General features: G+C 37.1%; 1 protein-coding gene across 1 annotated transcript; it reads right to left on the bottom strand.

The window, feature by feature from the left end:
* Positions 1 to 15,335: 15,335 nt before the first annotated feature.
* On the bottom strand, positions 15,336 to 18,212 carry LOC113706543 (disease resistance protein RPM1-like). Its single transcript, XM_027228466.2, has one exon. It carries the CDS (start codon positions 18,210 to 18,212, stop codon positions 15,336 to 15,338), a length of 2,877 nt encoding a protein of 958 aa, XP_027084267.2.
* Between the last annotated feature and the right edge of the window lie 429 nt (positions 18,213 to 18,641).

Below are 18,641 nucleotides of genomic sequence, written 5' to 3'. Positions count from 1 at the left end.
ATTAATTAAATAGGTAACACTAGAGACACATTCCAAACCCACTGGATCCACTTAAGACAGAACCCCATTTTCATCATTATTTTTGCCAAAACCCTCCATTCTACTCTATCATACGTTTTAGACATATCTAGTTTGATAGCCATGTAACCATCCCTACCAGACCTTTTATTTTTTAAGAAATGAATGCATTCATGAGCTATCGAAACATTAACCAAAATCTGCCTTCCAGGAACAAAAGCAGACTGGGATTGACAAATACATGCATTCAACACATATTTGAATCTGTTGGTGAGCACTTTTGATATGATTTTGTAAAGAACATTACATAAACTTATAGGTCTAAATTCTGATATGGTGCTAGGAGTGTCAGTTTTGGGAATCAGGCTGATTAGAGTCTTATTAATAGATTTGAGAAGGTGACCAGAATAAAAAAAATTGTTGACTGCACAAACAATATCGGACTTAATATTTGGCCAGAATTTTTGAAAAAAAAAATTGGAGACATACCATATGGTCCTGGGGACTTGTGTGGATACATCGAGAAGACAGCTTTGCTGATCTCCTGCTCTGTAACTTTCCTAGTTAGCTCCCTATTCATCTCCTCAGTGATGGTCTGTGGAACTCCTTTTATTATCTCAGCAAAATCCTTAGGCTCCTGTGTAGTAAAGATCTGCGGGAAATAGTCAATTATCTCCTGACATGTTTCCTCCTCATTCTTGCACCAGTCATCAGTCCTACTCTTGAATACACTTATCCTGTTCACCTTTCTCCTACCTGTCACCCTCGCATGGAAGTACTTGGTATTTTTATGCCCTTCTTTCAACCATCTAACTCTAGCCTTTTGACTCTAGTACATTTCCTCTTTTTTATAAGCATCAGCCATCTTTCTCTTTAGGTCAGCTAATTTATTCCTGTAACCATTACCTTTTAGTTCCTTGACCTCTTTTATTTCCTACTTCACCTGCTCTATCAGTTTTTTAGAATTGTAGAACTCCAACTAAGTAAATCCATCTTGGCCTGTTTGATTATACTTTGTACCTTAAACATCCTAGATCCCCCCTGCTACTCTTCCCATTCATTTTCTATAACTCTCCCTATATCTCTTTGCTGTAACCATCTCCTGTCAAACATGAACCTCTTCCTCCGCTTCCTCTCTACAGGTTTAGTATCCAACACTAGAATACAGTGATCTGAAACCTCAGCTTCCACATATGTGCACTTTGCCTTCTCAAACTTCCTTATCCAGACTTGGTTGCCCAAAATTCTGTCAATCCTTTCTTTTACCTCTCCCTTAATATTCCAGTTATTACACCAAGTCCAGGAAAAGCCTTCGAAACCTATGTCCAGTAATTCATTGCTGTTAATAAAGGAGTTAAAATCTTGAAAACTCACCTCAGCTCTGTGCTTCCCTCCCTACTTTTCATCATTTGATGTAATATCATTCAAGTCTTCCATAATAGCCCAGGATTCTCCCCAAATACAACTCCTCCTAGCTATTATCTTCCACTGCTCTCTCCTAATCCTGGCATCTGCACTAGCACAAGCACAGACACACCACCACTCTATATCTGCTTCCTTATCATCTATAAGCAGTTCAATAGTAACACTTGTGAACATCATCTTTTTCACCGGTAACTCCCTCTTCCAAAACACTGCCAATCCATCTACTAATCCCACAGGATCAACAGCAAAAAAGGTTATCAAATTTTATCCGCTGCTTCATATTATTCAGATAGCTTTTTTTCTTTTTTGTTTCTGACAAAAACACCAATGATGGAGAGTGGAACTTTATAGTCCCCTTGAGTTAGGGAACTGTGAAGGGACTCTCCACACCTCGACCATTCCATACCATAGCTCTCATTGGCATGTGGAACCCTATTTAGGGTAGGCTCCAAACCCTCAGATAAAACTGTCCCCTCACTCTTCTCCACTCCAACTTTGTACTTCTTCTGATTTTCCTTCCCTACCCGTTCCTCCCTTCCTTCCACATCCATAAGCTTCATTTTCCTTTTCTTTTTTTCATAATCACCAGCATCCTTATTGACCTCCACCAGTGGTTTTCTTCTACTTACCTCCAGTTACAGCCTTTTCCACCTCTTATTAGCCTTGTGACTCCCTTCTGCCCTCCACCCTTTTTCTCTAGTTTCTTTTTATCTTCCACTGCCTCATGTACCACCTTACCATACCCCCTTACCCTACTTTCGCTCTTCTCACCATCAATCCACATAAGATCAACCATCTCTTCTATTGTTCCACCCCAAACCTGACCTCCACCTGCTCTTTTTGTCCTCTTCCCCCCTAGTATCCTCCTGATCTCTTTTATCCCTCCTTCCATTCTTCCCAGCTCCCTCAGCCCCCTGTTTCCTCTCTATTTTTGCCTCCCTCCTAATCTTTAACTCTCTCTTCCTTCCTTCTTTTCAAATCCATAAGCATCATTTTCCTTTTTCATTTTTTCATAATCACTAGTATCCTTATTAACCTCCATCAGTGGTTTTCTTCTACTTGCATCCAGTACCAGCCTCTTTCATCTTTTATTAGTCTTGTGACTCCCTTTTGCCCTCCACCCTTTTTCTCCAGTTTCTTTTTATCTTCCACTACCACATGTACCACCTTACCATCCCTCCTTATCATACTTTCGTTCTTCTCACCATCAATCCACATAACATCAACCATCTCTTCTACTATTTCCACCCCAGACCTGACCTCCATCTGCTCCTTTTGTTCTCTGCCTCCCTAGTATCCTCCTGATCTATTTTATCCCCCTTCTATTCTTCCTAGCTCCCTTAGCCTCCTGCTTTCTCTCTATTTCTGCCTTCCCACCTAATCCTTCAACTCTCTCCTCCTCCCTTCTACCCAGAACCTCCTCCCTAGTACCCTTACCCTCCCCATTATGTCTCACATCGTCACCCTTATGGAATGCATCTGTGTAAGTTAGCAGCAGTTTGTTGTCATAACTACTACTATCACTCATTTACTGACCTTGAAACTCCTGGCTCTCAGCCCTCGTGAACTCCCTCCTATTCCTATACTTCTTATTAGGATTTCGAGGATAATTAGCTTTCATCTAGTTCCCATACTGAGCTACCCTATCCTTATTAGAACCTTTGCCATTACAGTTCCTCTCATTATGCCCAATCATACCACGGCAAAAGCAGAAATCTGGACATTTTTTGTATTTAAATTCTATCCATCTCATCATACCAAAGCTCTTAATCATAACCCCTCTCGGTAAAGGAACAGTGAGATCTATTTCCGCAAGAACTTTTATGTGTTTACTATCTTTCCCTCCCCCTTGTGGAATGATCACATCCTCCATTATAGCGAATATGCTCCCTATTTTCCTGCCTGCTTCCTTCGTGTCCCAATGTAATGGGACATTTCACATCTGGACCCAAATCACAGTTTTACTCAATGCCTCTTCATTCTCCTCCAGTCTAGCTCTCCACTTTAACAGGACTAAAGGTTGACCATCATATATTCACGGTCTCTTGTTCAATATCCATTCCATATCCTTCTCCTTTTCGAAAATAAATTAGAACATGTTGCAACCGATCTCTACCACTCTCAAATTCCTAACCTGAGACCACATAGTACCTACAAAACTCTTGATTCCTCCAGCATTTGCTTTTTATCCCCCCAGATTTTCCCAATTAGACTCAGCTTGCACTCCAAGACTCTTTGAGTCAATTCCTCATCATCCAAACTAACTCCATCCCTTTCCCCTTTTGATAGTTTGAACCTTCTCAGGACTTCCTCTATACTGTCCATAGCTTCTATCCATAGACCTCACTTGGAGATTTCCAGTGAGCCACCGATCCAGTTCAGATCCGAAGCCAGTGGTCCTCCGATGCCTCCAACTAGCTCCCAGCACCAGCTGATCCTATTAGAGAAAAAAACAAACAAGCAGAAAAAGAGAACAGAGAGAAACACAAAAACAGGAAGAACGCAAACCTAAAACCAAACAATACTCTACTGATTATCAACTCATACTCATCGAGAAAGCGATTTAGAGTATAGACAGAGTTATCACAACTAGAAGTCTACCGCGAAAATAGAAAGAATATAGGGAATCTGCAAGTTTCCATTAAAGGAAAGTTATTAAGCTTGGCACCTAACCCTTTTTGAAAGTTTCAAGGAAGATCTACACCCACTTAGGGGAACTTTCTCTCTCTAAGACAGAGAGAATTTTCCTCTCATAGTGAGAGACTACAATTGCCGATTAGTTCCAACTAGTCTAGTTGTGAGTATTTATGCTAAGGAGTTCAAATCGTTACTTCGCATAACAATTCAACCATTGGTTCATGCTAAACAAAAGCAAATTGAAACACATAAACTCATACAAGGAGTAGGATAATTAAAGGCTGATGGATGCTTGTTCGAGTCGTAGAAGCTGAGGAAAATGCGGATTAACGTGATCCGCGACCCAATCTGCCTAGAAATCACCTCGCCAATGGGATCCAGATGGTTGTCCCACTTTCACGTTCTTTATTCGTTTCTTCTGGAGGGAATCAGGCCATGAATCCAGGCAAGAATCCAGCTATGGATTCCCCTCGTTAGTTTTCTAGTTTTTTTTTAATGTTTTGTTCCATTTTGCCTAGTTCATTCAAGACTTTGTTTGACTACTCAATTAATAGCTAATATGAATAAAATGGCCTACTTTTTTGGTATTTGGAAGAATAGTTTATTAGATTTAGTGGAACAAGTGACGTAATCCATGTTCGATTTGGATTTGGGTTAGTTTAGAACTTTAGCCTATAAATAGTTCTTATTTTCAGTTGTAATAGGAAGATTTAATAATTAAGATTGAATGTTTTCTCTTGCTTCCTTTGGAAATATTCTTGAATTTATTTTGAGTGTGTCTCGGCGTTTTCAATTTGACTTATCAATCAAAGACCGTGCTTGATTGCTACGTCTTCTACCTTGTACCGATATTCTTTAATTATTTTTTTGCGTTGGGTTGAGATAATATCAAGGTTTGTGTATTACTGTTCTTGTCGGGTCAAGGTTTTTGCAACTTTAAATTTATCCATAAAATGATTCTATGGCTTATCTAGATATTGAATTTTGCCATTCTTGATGAGATTCGTATCGCATTATTTTTCAAAATATTTGTTAATAACACATAATACAAGAGTGGTTTTGAATTTTATAAACATGAATTATACCAAGCTAAGGAATCCTTAATCTAGTGATTAAAATCCACATCCTAAAACTTAAAGATCTTGAATTCAAAATCTCCTTTTCCCTTTTGATTCTTGAATCTTACTCCTCCTTTGAAGAAAAAAAATTAACAAAAAGTATGAAGATAACACGAGGTTTTACTAGCTATGATCAAAAGAAGCTTGAGAAGCAGACATCATACATTTTTCCATCTTTTGCGTAAATGGAGGCACAAGAAAATGATGCACTATAAACGAACTATGTTATCACCCTTAAATGAAAGAAAAGCTAGTGAGGGCTTGTGGATATTGTTAAGGGTAAGCCCTTTAACAAATGCGTTAGTGAAAGCAAGTCTAGTAGTAAAGCTAAACAATTTTTTTTCCGGTATCAAACAAAAGTAAATAATTAGAAATTAGAAAAAAAATGAATCATTAGCTGCATTTGGTTTCCTTCTTTAATTTTGCAAATGTTAGTAACAGTTAATTCCTTCTTTGGCCAAAACATTACTTTCCTGAACCGTAGAGATTTATTTACATTTTTCTTCCTATTGGTTGGAGGGCCGGGGGGGGGGACTCTGTACATGCTGGGCTGTTTCTCATTACAAGCATATTCATTTAATCCATGAAGATATGCTCAAGCTACAGGCGCGTAAAGATTTTATAATGATGGAACGCGGATTGATGCTTGTAACTGTGCTTTCTCAAAAGAAGAAACTTAGGGCTGCTTGGTTAGAGGGTTTTGGTACGGGGAATGACGATAATTCCAATACTTGATGCTTGGTGTACTGCAATGGGAATTAAAATATTGGAATCATACCTAAAATTTTGGGGATTCATGATTCCTGAGTAAATTGGGAGGAATCACTCAAATCCTCCGTTTCATTTCCAATAGTATAAATAAAAGATAAAACATTTCCTCTCTTCTCCAATAGACCCTTTCCTCTCCTCTCTCGCCATCAAATCGTCCTCCCCATCACAATCGATCTCTTGTGTTCTCTTCTCTCTGTGACTAGGAGGAGAACACCGTGCATTCGCACGGTGTAATTTTCAACCTTGCCCAAAAATGCCCAATTATTCAAATTTAGATTTTAAGTATGAAAAATTATATAAAAATGAAGTTAAATCTTTGTAGTTTTATTAAACAGTGAAAATAAGTAATTGTTAAGGAAATGCAAGATAATATAATCAATAGATTACTGAGATTATTAAGATGTCCCTTGTTTTTGGATACAATGAAAAGAAAAAAAAAAGAAAGATATATTTGAGGAGAAACTGATAATTTTGTTTGTAAACTTTTGCGTGATTGAGTTGGATAATCATTAGTTGTCCTAGAAATAAAAGAAATTAGAGCAGGAAAAATGAAGATAGACAAAGTCCTCATATTGTCTCCTATAACATGGAATTGCAAATTCTTAACATAATTGAAGGGAAAAAAAAGAAAAGAAAAGTCGAGAAATTTCATTGTTTGCTCCGACCTCAACAAAAAGCAACCAGTACTCAAGTTTCGCTTAATCTGCAAAACAAATAAGATGGAAAATGTAAAATTAAACATTTATTTAATTTTATTTTTATTTTATTGTGTAAGGTAAGCTAAATTTATAATAAAAAGAAAACAAAAATTACATTTCTTTGTACATGCTGAAAGAAATAGGATAAGTGTAAGGAAGAATCATTGTCAATCTAGAAAAATTGGTGACTTTGAGCAAATTAAAAAAATCATGGCCAAAGATTCTTACCAATATGAGAGTAACTATCACAAATTCGGTGAGTTCAAAGCAAAAGCCCAAATAAGATGAAAAGAAAAGAAAGTCAATGTCAAAAACCAGAATTTGAGGGGAGATCTCTTGGTGATGTCAATAGTTTCTTTTTTCCTTTTTAATAAGAGGAAAAGAGCAAATTAGCAATGCAAACAAAGCAAATATTAAAATAACTAATCTCTAAAGCAGAAAATGGAGAGAAAAACATCAAAATTATGGAAACTTAGTAAATTCTAAAACTTATGGGCACTTAAGCGCTATGGAGATAAACAAACATTTAGATTTTTTAGATTCCTAAATTTCTATCACATAAAACATTAGACATCAAAGAAGTAAACAAAATTTAGCCCAGGCAATCATCAACAAACAAAAACCTCTACATTATATCTGTAAATCAAAATTCAAACATATTAAACTGTATAAAAAAAAAAAAGAGAAATTCCACCAGGCATGATATGAAAACAACATATTTAAAAACTCTTATTATTGCACATTAAACTTTTTCCCAAAAATAATTTAAAAAATCCCTACAAATGTCCTACATCATGCAACAAAGCACAAACCACATATATATATGCGTGTCTGTGTGGAAAAAGCTAAAAAATTAAAGGTCAGTAATATAAAAATGAATAGTCGAAGCAACTCATGACAGGATCCAAACAGAACAAAAAGCTACGAACAAATACAAAAATGGTATAGTGATGCAAATTTGGTATAAATTTATCTTTAAGATCTGCATTATCCCTTCAATCAATTCAAATGTCCATTTGTATTGTAAGTAAGAAAATCACATAAAAGCAAGATACCAAGTGTCGGACAAAATCTATGTTAAGGCTAGAAGAACCACCTATTGATAACACCTTCGAGGGCTGCTGGAATAAGAATATCACAGTCTTCAAGCAAAATAGAATTGGGATCAACACTGTCAGCACCCCTCCATGGTTTTCCCTGACATGCTTCCATAGGTTTGGTACGTCAATTCCCTTACCGTGCTTTATGGCTTCTGTTATATCACTTGCGCCAATTACCTTTTCCCCTTGTTCACTGATAAGTTGAGCAGCCCAGGATCCGACATTACCAAATCCCTGAAATCAAGAAGAAAATTCTATGATCATATGACATTCGATAATTTTTTACTTTTTAACTCGCTCTCTCTTCTCACGAGTCATGAGACATTTTGTGATGTAACTTCTAAGTCCTCAAGGAAGGCTCTTTGAATGAGCTTGTAGTTTCAACAAAATGCATCCCACAGTATTTGGGCATATCAAAAACTAAAGGTACACTTGAAATTACAAATGTATCCCACAGTATTCAAACATATTATAAACTGAAGGCACACTTCCCAGTGGTGCTACCTGTACAACAAATCATTGCCTAGCAATACTCTTTCCATATTCATAAAGCAGCACTTTAGTTGCAAAGAGTACTCCCCACCCTGTTGCTGCATCTCTGCCGAGGGATCCACCAAGATCGTGTCACCCAAGAATTTTAATATCTTACGATAAATAAAAGTGGAAAATTTTTTGAGGTTCAAAATCTCAGAAATCAAAGAAGCACATTGATCCTTATACATTTGGAATTGGATAATTTACTACATGTTTTCCAGTTACTATTGCAGGTGAATAGCCATGAAATTTAGAGTACTCATCCATGCCATTGTCTGCTCAAATGCGAGACATTTCAAATCCAGTTAATTGGATGAGCTTCATAGACAATGTTGTGTTTATCACTATCTTTTTCACCAAAAGCAAAATGGCACCTAAATATGTCCTCCAATCATATCATATTGTTGAAAACCAGTTTTGCACTGACCTGTGCATTTGTTCCCATATCAGGCGCAGGAACCTCAGTGTGAACTCCAATCAAATTATTTTTAGTGCTGCTAGTGTAACTCAAAAGTTTGGTCAATGACTAACTTGACATGGAAGTTCCAGATTCCCAGAGGAGAAATGTATTAATTCATCAAGTGCTGAAAACCCAATGAAGAAAAGGGAACTGGAAGAACTGAAGCAAATAGAAAGACATTTTAAAGATAAAAAAATCTATTTTAAACAACTTATCTTTTTAGTTAGCATATGGATTGCTTTTTCTGAGCAGGAGATCAACAAAACACCTGCATGAAAGACACCAAAAAAATGACTAAAAAGAAAACTCAAAAAGAGCAAATGCCAAAGAAAATGGCTAAAAAGAAAAGCATACCATCATTTGAGGTCTGAAGAGAGTAATTTAAAGGCAAAAATTAAATCAGAATAATAAAACAAAACTTACATTTTTCCCTCAGCTGTTGTCTTTCATGGGTGGTTATTTTTCCTCCCTGCTTCAGAAGAATCCAAGAAAAGCAAAACCGAAAAAGAAAAATGGAACAATAAAAAACCAAGTAGGTACAAAAAATAAAATAAAATAAATATCTACAAGCTAGCTAATCATGAATTATTCACCATCTTAGACCATATTAAAAGTCTTTCTTGGAACTAAAAATAAAAAATCAAATAGTAGAAATAAAACTGAAATGAAATAAATACATTAATCACGGAAAGAAAGGGGAAGAAAAATTACCATATCTGTATTCTACAAGTTCGCATAGATAGTGGAGACTAAATATTGAACTTACCCAACAATAAAAAGGCAACAAAAAAATGCAAATAATAGTAAGTCCTCCTTGTGACCTCTCTCTCTTTCTCTATCCATCATAATAATACAAAACCGAATAACCACTACTGCAGACTACGACCACATGAGAAAAATACTAAAAAAATACCATTCGTAGCCAAGAAAAAATACAGATTAAAAGAGAGGATATCCTTACAAAACACCTGATTATAGTGCAAAAGATTGACTTTTTTCCCTTCTGTCCCAGAATGCAAAGCGAGAGTTTGGTTAGGAAGTCCACTGCAAAAGGAAAACAAAAAAAATTCAGAGGAAATGATATCCGCCAAAAATATTCTTGATAATGTTGATTTTGTTCTCTTAAAAATCATGTTCCAGATAAAGCATACAAGAAAAAAATTTTGGAAAAATATTGGGCAAAAAGAGCGAACAAATGTACAACATACCTGGTAAAAAAAAGGAACAAAAAATTGAGAGTTTTGAGTGTTGTTAGTTTGTTCAAAAATATTTTTCAGAGATCTTTTGGAGGAGGCATACCGAGCTTCCTTCCCAGAATGTTAAGTGAGAGTCTGGCTAGAGAGTTCACTGCAAAAGATAAAACAAATCCAGAGAAAGTGACATACACCGACAAAGAACTTGTTCTCGATAATTTTATTTTTGTTTTGCCATGCTCCAAAAAAAGCATACGAGGGAAAAAATGAGAAAAAAATAAATGAACAAATCTACAACATACCTGAAAAAAATAGAACAAAAAATGTTGGGTTTTGAGTGTTGTTGGTTTCTCCAAGATATTTTGTAGAGAGTAGAAAATGCCTGAAGACCATCTTTTTGAATAAGCTGTAGTCGACTTCGGATGAACTTTGACAAGCGAGGAAAGGAAGCAGGGATGGGAGAGAATGGTAAGAATGGAGCTTTGGGGAAATTGTCGCCTCGAGCCCACCCCATGATCCATATGCTTGAAAAAATAAGGGGACAACCAACAGGTCTCATCATCACAAGCACCTAATCCTCGGGACTCGGTGGACGAAATGTACGGCTGGAGTGGGTAGAGAAGCAAACTGACTATGAATAATCCAGTCTGGAAGTAGTTTGGAGTGGGTAGAGAAGGACGTTTGGAGTGGGTAGAGCTGGTGGAAAGGCATTGGTTGTTTTTAGCCAAGGAAATAGCAGAAAAAATTAGCTATAATCACTCGAGGGAGGGAGGGAGATGAAGAAGAACAGGAGGGAGAAATGGGAGAAATCGATACAGGGAGGGGAGGAAGATTAGTAGCCCCTTTTCCACCTCGAGCCCATCGTCTAGCAATTCTGTCAGAAGAAAAAAAATCTGGCCCCTCCAATTGAGATTATAACCTCTTTCAAGTACAATCAAATGGTAGAAATTCAGGGGAAACATCTGGGCTCTCATGAAGAAGGAATTTTGTCTAGAGGATAATAGCAATAGGAACTGATCTTTTAAGAGTTGTTGACGTAGACAACTGCCTGCGCTTGAATGAAAGAGAGAGAGAAAGCGAAGAAAAAAAACGGTTGAAGATTCATCCACATACGACGCCGTTTGGTTGATCAAAGGGCCAAAAAAAAAAACCAAAAAAGGAGACCAAAAAAAGAGAATAAAAACCAGTCCAACATGAATTCCACATCATAACCACCGACCAATACCCGAGTGCCACATGGGCGGACGACCATCCAACGTGGCAGGGGGCGTTCCCTCTTTATCTATATGGTTAAAGAGAAAAATTAAAAAAATTAAGAACCAATCTGTTCCCTCGATTTTGCTCAAATTATTCACCAATAAAGTTTATCTTTTGGCCCAAAAATCAGCCTGAAAGTTGATAAAAATGGCGTCTTCATCAGCAGCAGCAGCAACCCAATTTCAGAACCCATTTTTGCATTATAAAACTCCATTTTTATAAACCTCAATTCTACAAGTCTTTGAGTGTAGTGAATGAAAAGGTTGTTGGGATTGATTTGGGGACAACGAATTCAGCAGTGGCTGCCATGGAAGGAGGGAAGCCTACTATAGTTACTAATGCTGAAGGGCAAAGAACGATGCCTTCTGTGGTGGCCTATACCAAAAACGGGGATAGATTGGTTGGGCAGATTGCAAAAAGGCAGGCTGTGGTGAATCTTGAAAACAAGTTTTTCTCTGTGAAGAGGTTTGTTGGGAGGAAGATGTCTGAGGTGGATGACGAATCTAAGCAGGTTTCGTATAAAGCTGTGAGAGATGAGAACAATAATTAAAAAAAAAAAGAAAAATTAATTTTGATGTCATTCCAACTATGCTTGTACCAAGCATTGGTCTGTGGAATGATACCAGGGTTCAAAACCCATACTGATTTTTTGTATATTATTCCATCTCCAATTCCAATTCCAGATCCCTGAAGGCGTTAGTACATCAGGCTTAAAGTCATCTAAAGCATCGTACTTTACAGGGATATTCAATTACAGCAATGGTGGGTTATGTTTCATGTATTTTATTATTACTTAAGAAGCAATAAAGCACAAGAGTGACATCTAATTAATTTGTCCTTTTATTTTTTTTATGCATTACAAGACAGAGGAATCAATTCAAGCATGTCTAGGCAAAGAGGGTAAATTATATATAACTCCTCTGTCATTTCATCTATTACCACAGGCTCTGTTTGGATTTAAAAGTTTTCGAAATACTTGTTTTTCATCTACAAATCTATGGCAACACACTTCAAAAATGCAATCAAAAAATATACTTGTATTTCAAATAAAAAATAAAAACTAAAAAAATATATAAATATATCCTATCACGTTTTCTTCTTCCTCCAATCACCACCACCGTCTACCACTCCTCCTCCCTCCTCTACCATCACTATTACCTCCACCGATGAAGGAGAAAGAGAGGAAAAAGGGAGGAAGGGGAGAGAGAGAGGAGGTAAGAGGAGGGAGGAGGAGATGGAGATGGATGGTGGTATAAATTTTTCAAAAAATATATTTTAAATTATAAAAATATCCCAAAATACACCCCAAATATCTCCAAAAACACCATAAAAAATAGGAGACTGGAAGAGAGAGGAAAAGGGAGGTGAGAAGGGGTGGTGGTGGGTGGTGCTAAGGTTTTATAGTAAAAAATATCCAAAATACATTTTTAAAAATACCCCCAAAAACACCATTAAAAACATCTACAGTAAAAATTTTCACATATATTGTTATAGTAAAATATTTCAAAAACACTCCTAAAAACGGCTAATCCAAACTGAGTCTTAATGTTTTAAAATATTCACTTCACTCTGCTATAGTTTCATGTAAAATGGAAATTTATTGCAAAATGGCTCATGTAACATTGTCAGTTAAAATACTTTTGGTGCCCTTACTTAAATGTTGAATCGAACAACTATCTAACTACTTTGCATAAAATCATAGGGGGAATATGTGGATAAATATAAAAAATATAGGGGTAAAGTGGATATTCATGCAAACCATAAGGGAGCTAAGTAGATATTATGATTCTATCATATGCACTTTTGGAACGCGTTGGTATAATTGCTATGACCGATGGTGTATTCCGTCTGTTTTTTCACTTTACATACCACAGGGGTTTATATAACTAGTTTAAAACTGTAAGGGGTCATCTGGCATTATGTAAAATCACAAGAGGTTATGTGTATCAACTCCAAGTTCCACAATTACCAAATATATGGTATCTCTTTAAACCAAGGCAAGCCTTCAGGTAGAAATATCATAGTAATACTGAAAATCAAATTTGGATTCTTTTCTTGGGTATTATACAGTGCTTCGTCTGATTGAAGATGAATAGCTAATGAGATTGAATAATTGCTTGTGTTATCTTTCTACTTCTAATGCCTTGTCCTTTCATTGGTACTAACATAAAGCTGATGCATGGAAAGTACTAGACTTGAGCTTTCCTATTGATTCGAGGCCATAATTGTTAGGTTTATGAGTAAAGGATTATGTCTCGTATTGGTCCGAGAGATAAAGAAAGAGTAGTTAATATGTAAGTAAGGGTCTGAGACCTAATAGTTTAAACTTTTGGATTAGAGTTGGGTTTCTGACTTACATATTGGGCTCTTTAGTGGGCTTTGTCGAGATGTTTCTCTCTATCAACTTGGTATCAGAGTTTCGAATTGCGAGACTAGATTACTCATAGACAAGTGGATTCTTTTCGGAGAGAGTCTACCAAAGAGGTTAATATATGTATTGAGAATCCAATTTTGACTCAAAAACTTAACCCATTAAGCCTCAGGCCCTTACTTTATATATTAACCGTTCTTTTTCTATCAAACTAATATGGGATATAACCTTTTTACTCATGAACCTAACAAATTTCCCCTTTCATGAGTAACCCCACATTAAACCTAACTTTACAAGCCCTTTTTCGAGTCCACTTTAATACTCGACTGAAACTCACCTTATCATCTAAAGTCACCTCTTCTTCCAAACATGGACCTACTCTTCGTCAACATTCAAACTACATTCTGGACCTCTACTAACCCTTGGCTCTTTGATCTAACACCAACCGGATACCTTGCCAAACTTATGGCGCACCTGGTCCAACACTAACCAAATTCCTTGGCACTTTTGTCCACCATCAAGAAGAGAATTTTCATCAGTCCAACTCCGAGAAGAATCCACTTGCCTATGAGTAGTTCAGTCTCGTAACCTGAAACTCTGATACCAATTTGACAGGGGGAAACACCTTGAGAGAATCCATCAAAGAACTTAATATGTAAATTAGAAACCGAACTTTCACCCAAAAAATTAAGCCATTAGGCCTCAGACCCTTATATATATTAACTGTTCTTTCTCTATCTCTCGGACTATTGTGAAACATAATCCTTTTACTCATGAACCTTGCAATAATAATTAGACCTGAGCTTTCCTATTTCTCTGTGTTGTTCGAGGACTCTTCCACTTCCAACAGGTTAGTTTGTTATAAAAACAACTTATCCTACGCCATGATCTTTGACAATCCCAAATAACGGGGAGAAGTATTTGCCTTTTAAGAACACTGGTTTTCCTGTCCAATGACTATTATTTGGTTTTTATACTTCTTTATTGCCTTACAAATATTGACTATGAATATGACTGCATTCGTCAACAAATAGTGGTAAGTACTAAACCAAGATTGTGATGTATTATTACACCAGTATTCATCACAAGAAGAAGAAATTATAGCGTGTGACATAAAAGTTCTCAATTTTAGCAACTTCAATATTGTTGGTTTAAAAGTGACCCTTGGTGGATTGGGCATTATAGTGCGAACATTCGATTATGAATTCATAGAAAAAGAAATTGTTTTCATGACTGTAATAAGTGGATTTGTCACATCTTTGACATAATATTAATTCATACATTGCAGTTTGGCATAATTGAAAATAATTTACTTAAAATAATTAATGTGTTCCTTCAAAATTTGTCACAAAAGGACAGATGGATGAGCATAGAGGACTGATACAACCGTTATTTGTCCAAAATTACTATATTATTAATTGTTGGAGAAATCAATTTCTAAGTCATACTAGTGTATAAACATAGGCTTCACGTTTTAATTTTGTACCAAAATTTTAGGCTATTGTTTTAGATTGTATATTGAAATTGTGTGCAAGATGCTAATACACTTGCAACCTCCAACCTCTAAATTATTTGCTAAATCAATTAAAGAAAAATAAATAAACAAAAAAAGAGTGCAATACCGTATATAAACAAGATTATGCAATACAATAAGATAAAAGACAAAGCAAATTATAAACTTAGAAGTTACAAACAAAAGTGCAAAAAGAAAATAAAAAGAAATAGGAAGGCAGGGCTACTAAGAGAGGAATATTTACATCTTCTTCCCCCATAGCTGGCGATATTTCCATCCCTCATTTGTCAAAAACGCAATTTCAACTTCAGGAATGCGTGCAATTTTTCCATAATGTTCACTATCTTCATTCAGATTATTTAGCTTCTCCATCAGTTGATAACTCAACCCAAGCAAAGCCAGCTTTTGAAGATGGCCCAAGTGTTGAATATCAACAGGTAACTCCTCTAGCAATGGAAGTCTATCCAGACCCAGTTCGTGGAGATTGGGTAATGCACCCTCCTCCACTTTCAGCCATTTTAACTTTTCTAATTTCTGTAGGTGCAAATCCTTTAACTTCAGGAATCCTCCAGCCTTGAAACACAGCCCCTCTCCTTGGTAAGATCCACAAAAATGAATAGTAACCAAATTTGGCAAATAGTGGAGGGGTTCAAGCGGATCCTCCTCATCCCCTAAACCGCTCCACTTCAAATATATTCTTACCAAGCTTTGAAGATGAGCTATCCATTTCGGCATCTTTTCTAAGGGGCCATGCAATACTAGCATACGAAGAGATTGGAGAAATGAAGAAGACATTGAAGATGAACGAGACTGTTGTTGTACAAGATTCAGATCCATTACCTCATAATCACCACCATCATTTCTAATTGAAGCAATGTTTAGTAGCTGAAGACTAGTGAGGGTGGCAAGGGAGGAGCAGAGCACCTTTCCATCTTCTCTTCTCAGATTTGAAATCCCTAATCGTTTTAACTGAGTCAATGTTCCTATCTCTTTAACTGTTACGGATCCGCTGCTGGCATCTATAGTATCTAGTGTTTGTAGGGCAGAAAGCCCTCCCAATTTTGATGGAGATTTAAACCCATGAAATCCATAACTTTCACGCGAAAAATCAACATTTTCGTATACTATAAGATGCTCAAGCTTTTGTAGCTTCAGGATTTCCATGGGAAATTCCTTGACTTGAGTTTCACCCAAATCCAAATACTCCAAATTTCGAAGCTTTCCTATGAATTTCGGGACTGCTTTAACTCCTGTCCTATATAGGTTTAGATACCTGAGATGATACAAGTTGAAAATCTCATTTGGGATTTCCTCCAGTGTCTCTTCATCACTCAAATCCAAAACCTTTAACAATCTGCTACTCTTTAAAGCTTTAGATAACAAGGCTCTGGATACTAGTGGATTCATGCATTCAATTGTAATAAAGGATCGAAGGTGGTTAAGGCAATAATATTGGCTTTCTTGGTGCTGCTCGGTGTTGTTGCTGCTGCTATGGACTACCAAACGGCGTACCTTCTCAGATGACCACCTTGTGCATTGTCCAGAAGTAATTGTGATCATATTTTGTTCCCTTGACTTGGAAAGAACAACTTCTCGCACTAGGTCATGGATTCGACATGTGTAGGGGATTCCTTCATAAAAACTTTTAGTCACTTGAATTAGACTCCTATTGACAAGTTCTTTGAGGTAATTGAAGCCTACATCTGTCATTGTCATTCCTTCTGTCTTTCCTACAAATCCTTCAGCTGACCATAATTGAACAAGTCTATGACAACGTATTTCAAAATCCTCTGGGTAAATGCTTAAATACAACAAACAGGTCTTAAGATGGCAAGGTAGATCATTGTAACTGAGAGAAAGTATCTTTCTGACCCTGTCCAGCATACCAGAGCCTTCCAATTCACCCACTAGGCTGCGTCGAACCATCTCCCATTCCTCTGCAATAGTCAAGTCTTTCAAAGCCAAAAGCCCACTGATTGCAAGAATCGCAAGGGGCAATCCCTGACATTTCCCCAATATACCTTTGGCAACATCTGTTAGATGGGCAGGACAACCATTTCCTTTGAAGATCTTGTTGCAAAATAGGGTCCATGAATCCTCGAAAGACAGGGGAACCATTCTGAAGACATAATCCTGACATTGGGTGCAAGATGCAAAGGCTACATCAGCTTTTCGTGATGTTAGCATGACACGATTGCCATAGCCATTCTTGGGTAGTGCAATTCTGATTGCATTCCAAAATTCCGTATCCCATACATCATCAAACACAATTGCATACCTTCCAGCTTGTTGAAGAAAATCTTTAACAAATTGTTTCAGCTGAATTGCAGTCATTGCCTCAATCGATTCTGGAACTGGTTTCTTCAATTCATTGTGTAACTGCCTAGTCAAGTCTTTGAGGAGTTCCTGGAAGTTGCATGTTTGAGAGACAGTTACGAAGGCACGAACTGGGAAATGCCTTCTAACATCTAAATCTTCATGGACTTTTTTAACTAATGTAGTTTTACCGAGACCTCCCATGCCAACCACAGAAACAACTTTGAGCTGGGAATCATCCCCCTCGAGTAGTTGAGAAATCAGCTGTTGTCTGGGGTTATCAATGCCAACTAGTTCAGCTTCTTCCACGAGAAGTGCATCATCCCTGCTATAGCGCCATGTTGAGTTGTTAACAGCAGCAAGAGACTCGGCCGCTTGGATAGTAACACCGAACTCTGATTGGTATCTCCGATGCCCTTCAGAAATATTCTTTACTCTGGACTTGATGCTTTGTAGTTGCTCAGCAACATTATGACGAGCTCGCAATGTCTTTATGGAGTTGAAAATTGTCCGAACAGAGCCATGGAAGCCTGTTGCCGGATGGCGAGCAAAGCGAGCCACGAATTCATCAAGAACATCTTCAATGTCATAAGCGGCTCCTCGTACTTGCTTGATCCATTCTTGGAGCCTGGGATCTGCACCTTCTTCCTTTGTTTCTGCCACTCTCAGGAATGCTCTCATGTGCCCCAACTCATCCCCGATGAATTCAACCTCTTGGCGAAGCCCTCCCAAAAGTTGTCCCTCTTCACGCAGGAGAATTGAGAGCTGATTTAACACAGAAGACAGAATTGTTAGTGCCATTTTCAGTCTTTCTCTTTAGCATAAAGAATGTTAAGAAAGGGAAGAAAGAAGAGTTGGTTCTAGGTTCTCAAGCTTATGAATTTTGATATATGGTTCAGTACCATTTATCAACAAATCAAAGCCGCGTTCAGATCAGTGAATAGAAATTGATGTGGGGCTGAACTCGCAAGTCTTTGATTCTCCAAAATCTTTCCACTTTCCATACATATTCACGTGTGAATCCGTCCTTTTGCGCATTTACTTGTGCAAGGATAGCTAATTTGTGGGACACTTATGTTACACGTCATTGTGATGACTCTCGAAGAATATTTAATTTTTTTTTATTGTTCCTTATACATGTTCTACAATTACTTATTTATCTTAAATACATTACATTACAAAAGATGCCACAAGTATAGGGGCTAGTATGCATTGAAGTTCCAGGTAAAA

This window comes from Coffea arabica, chromosome 8c (genome assembly GCF_036785885.1).
Source record: "Coffea arabica cultivar ET-39 chromosome 8c, Coffea Arabica ET-39 HiFi, whole genome shotgun sequence".
Lineage (NCBI taxonomy): Eukaryota > Viridiplantae > Streptophyta > Magnoliopsida > Gentianales > Rubiaceae > Coffea > Coffea arabica.
Note: the sequence above shows the minus strand (reverse complement) of the source record. Positions and strands in the feature narration are given on the sequence as shown.

What these genes read in the sequence shown, in the direction of transcription:
- LOC113706543 (XM_027228466.2), bottom strand. Translation starts at nt 18,212, where the DNA reads ATGGCACTAACAATTCTGTCTTCTGTGTTAAATCAGCTCTCAATTCTC.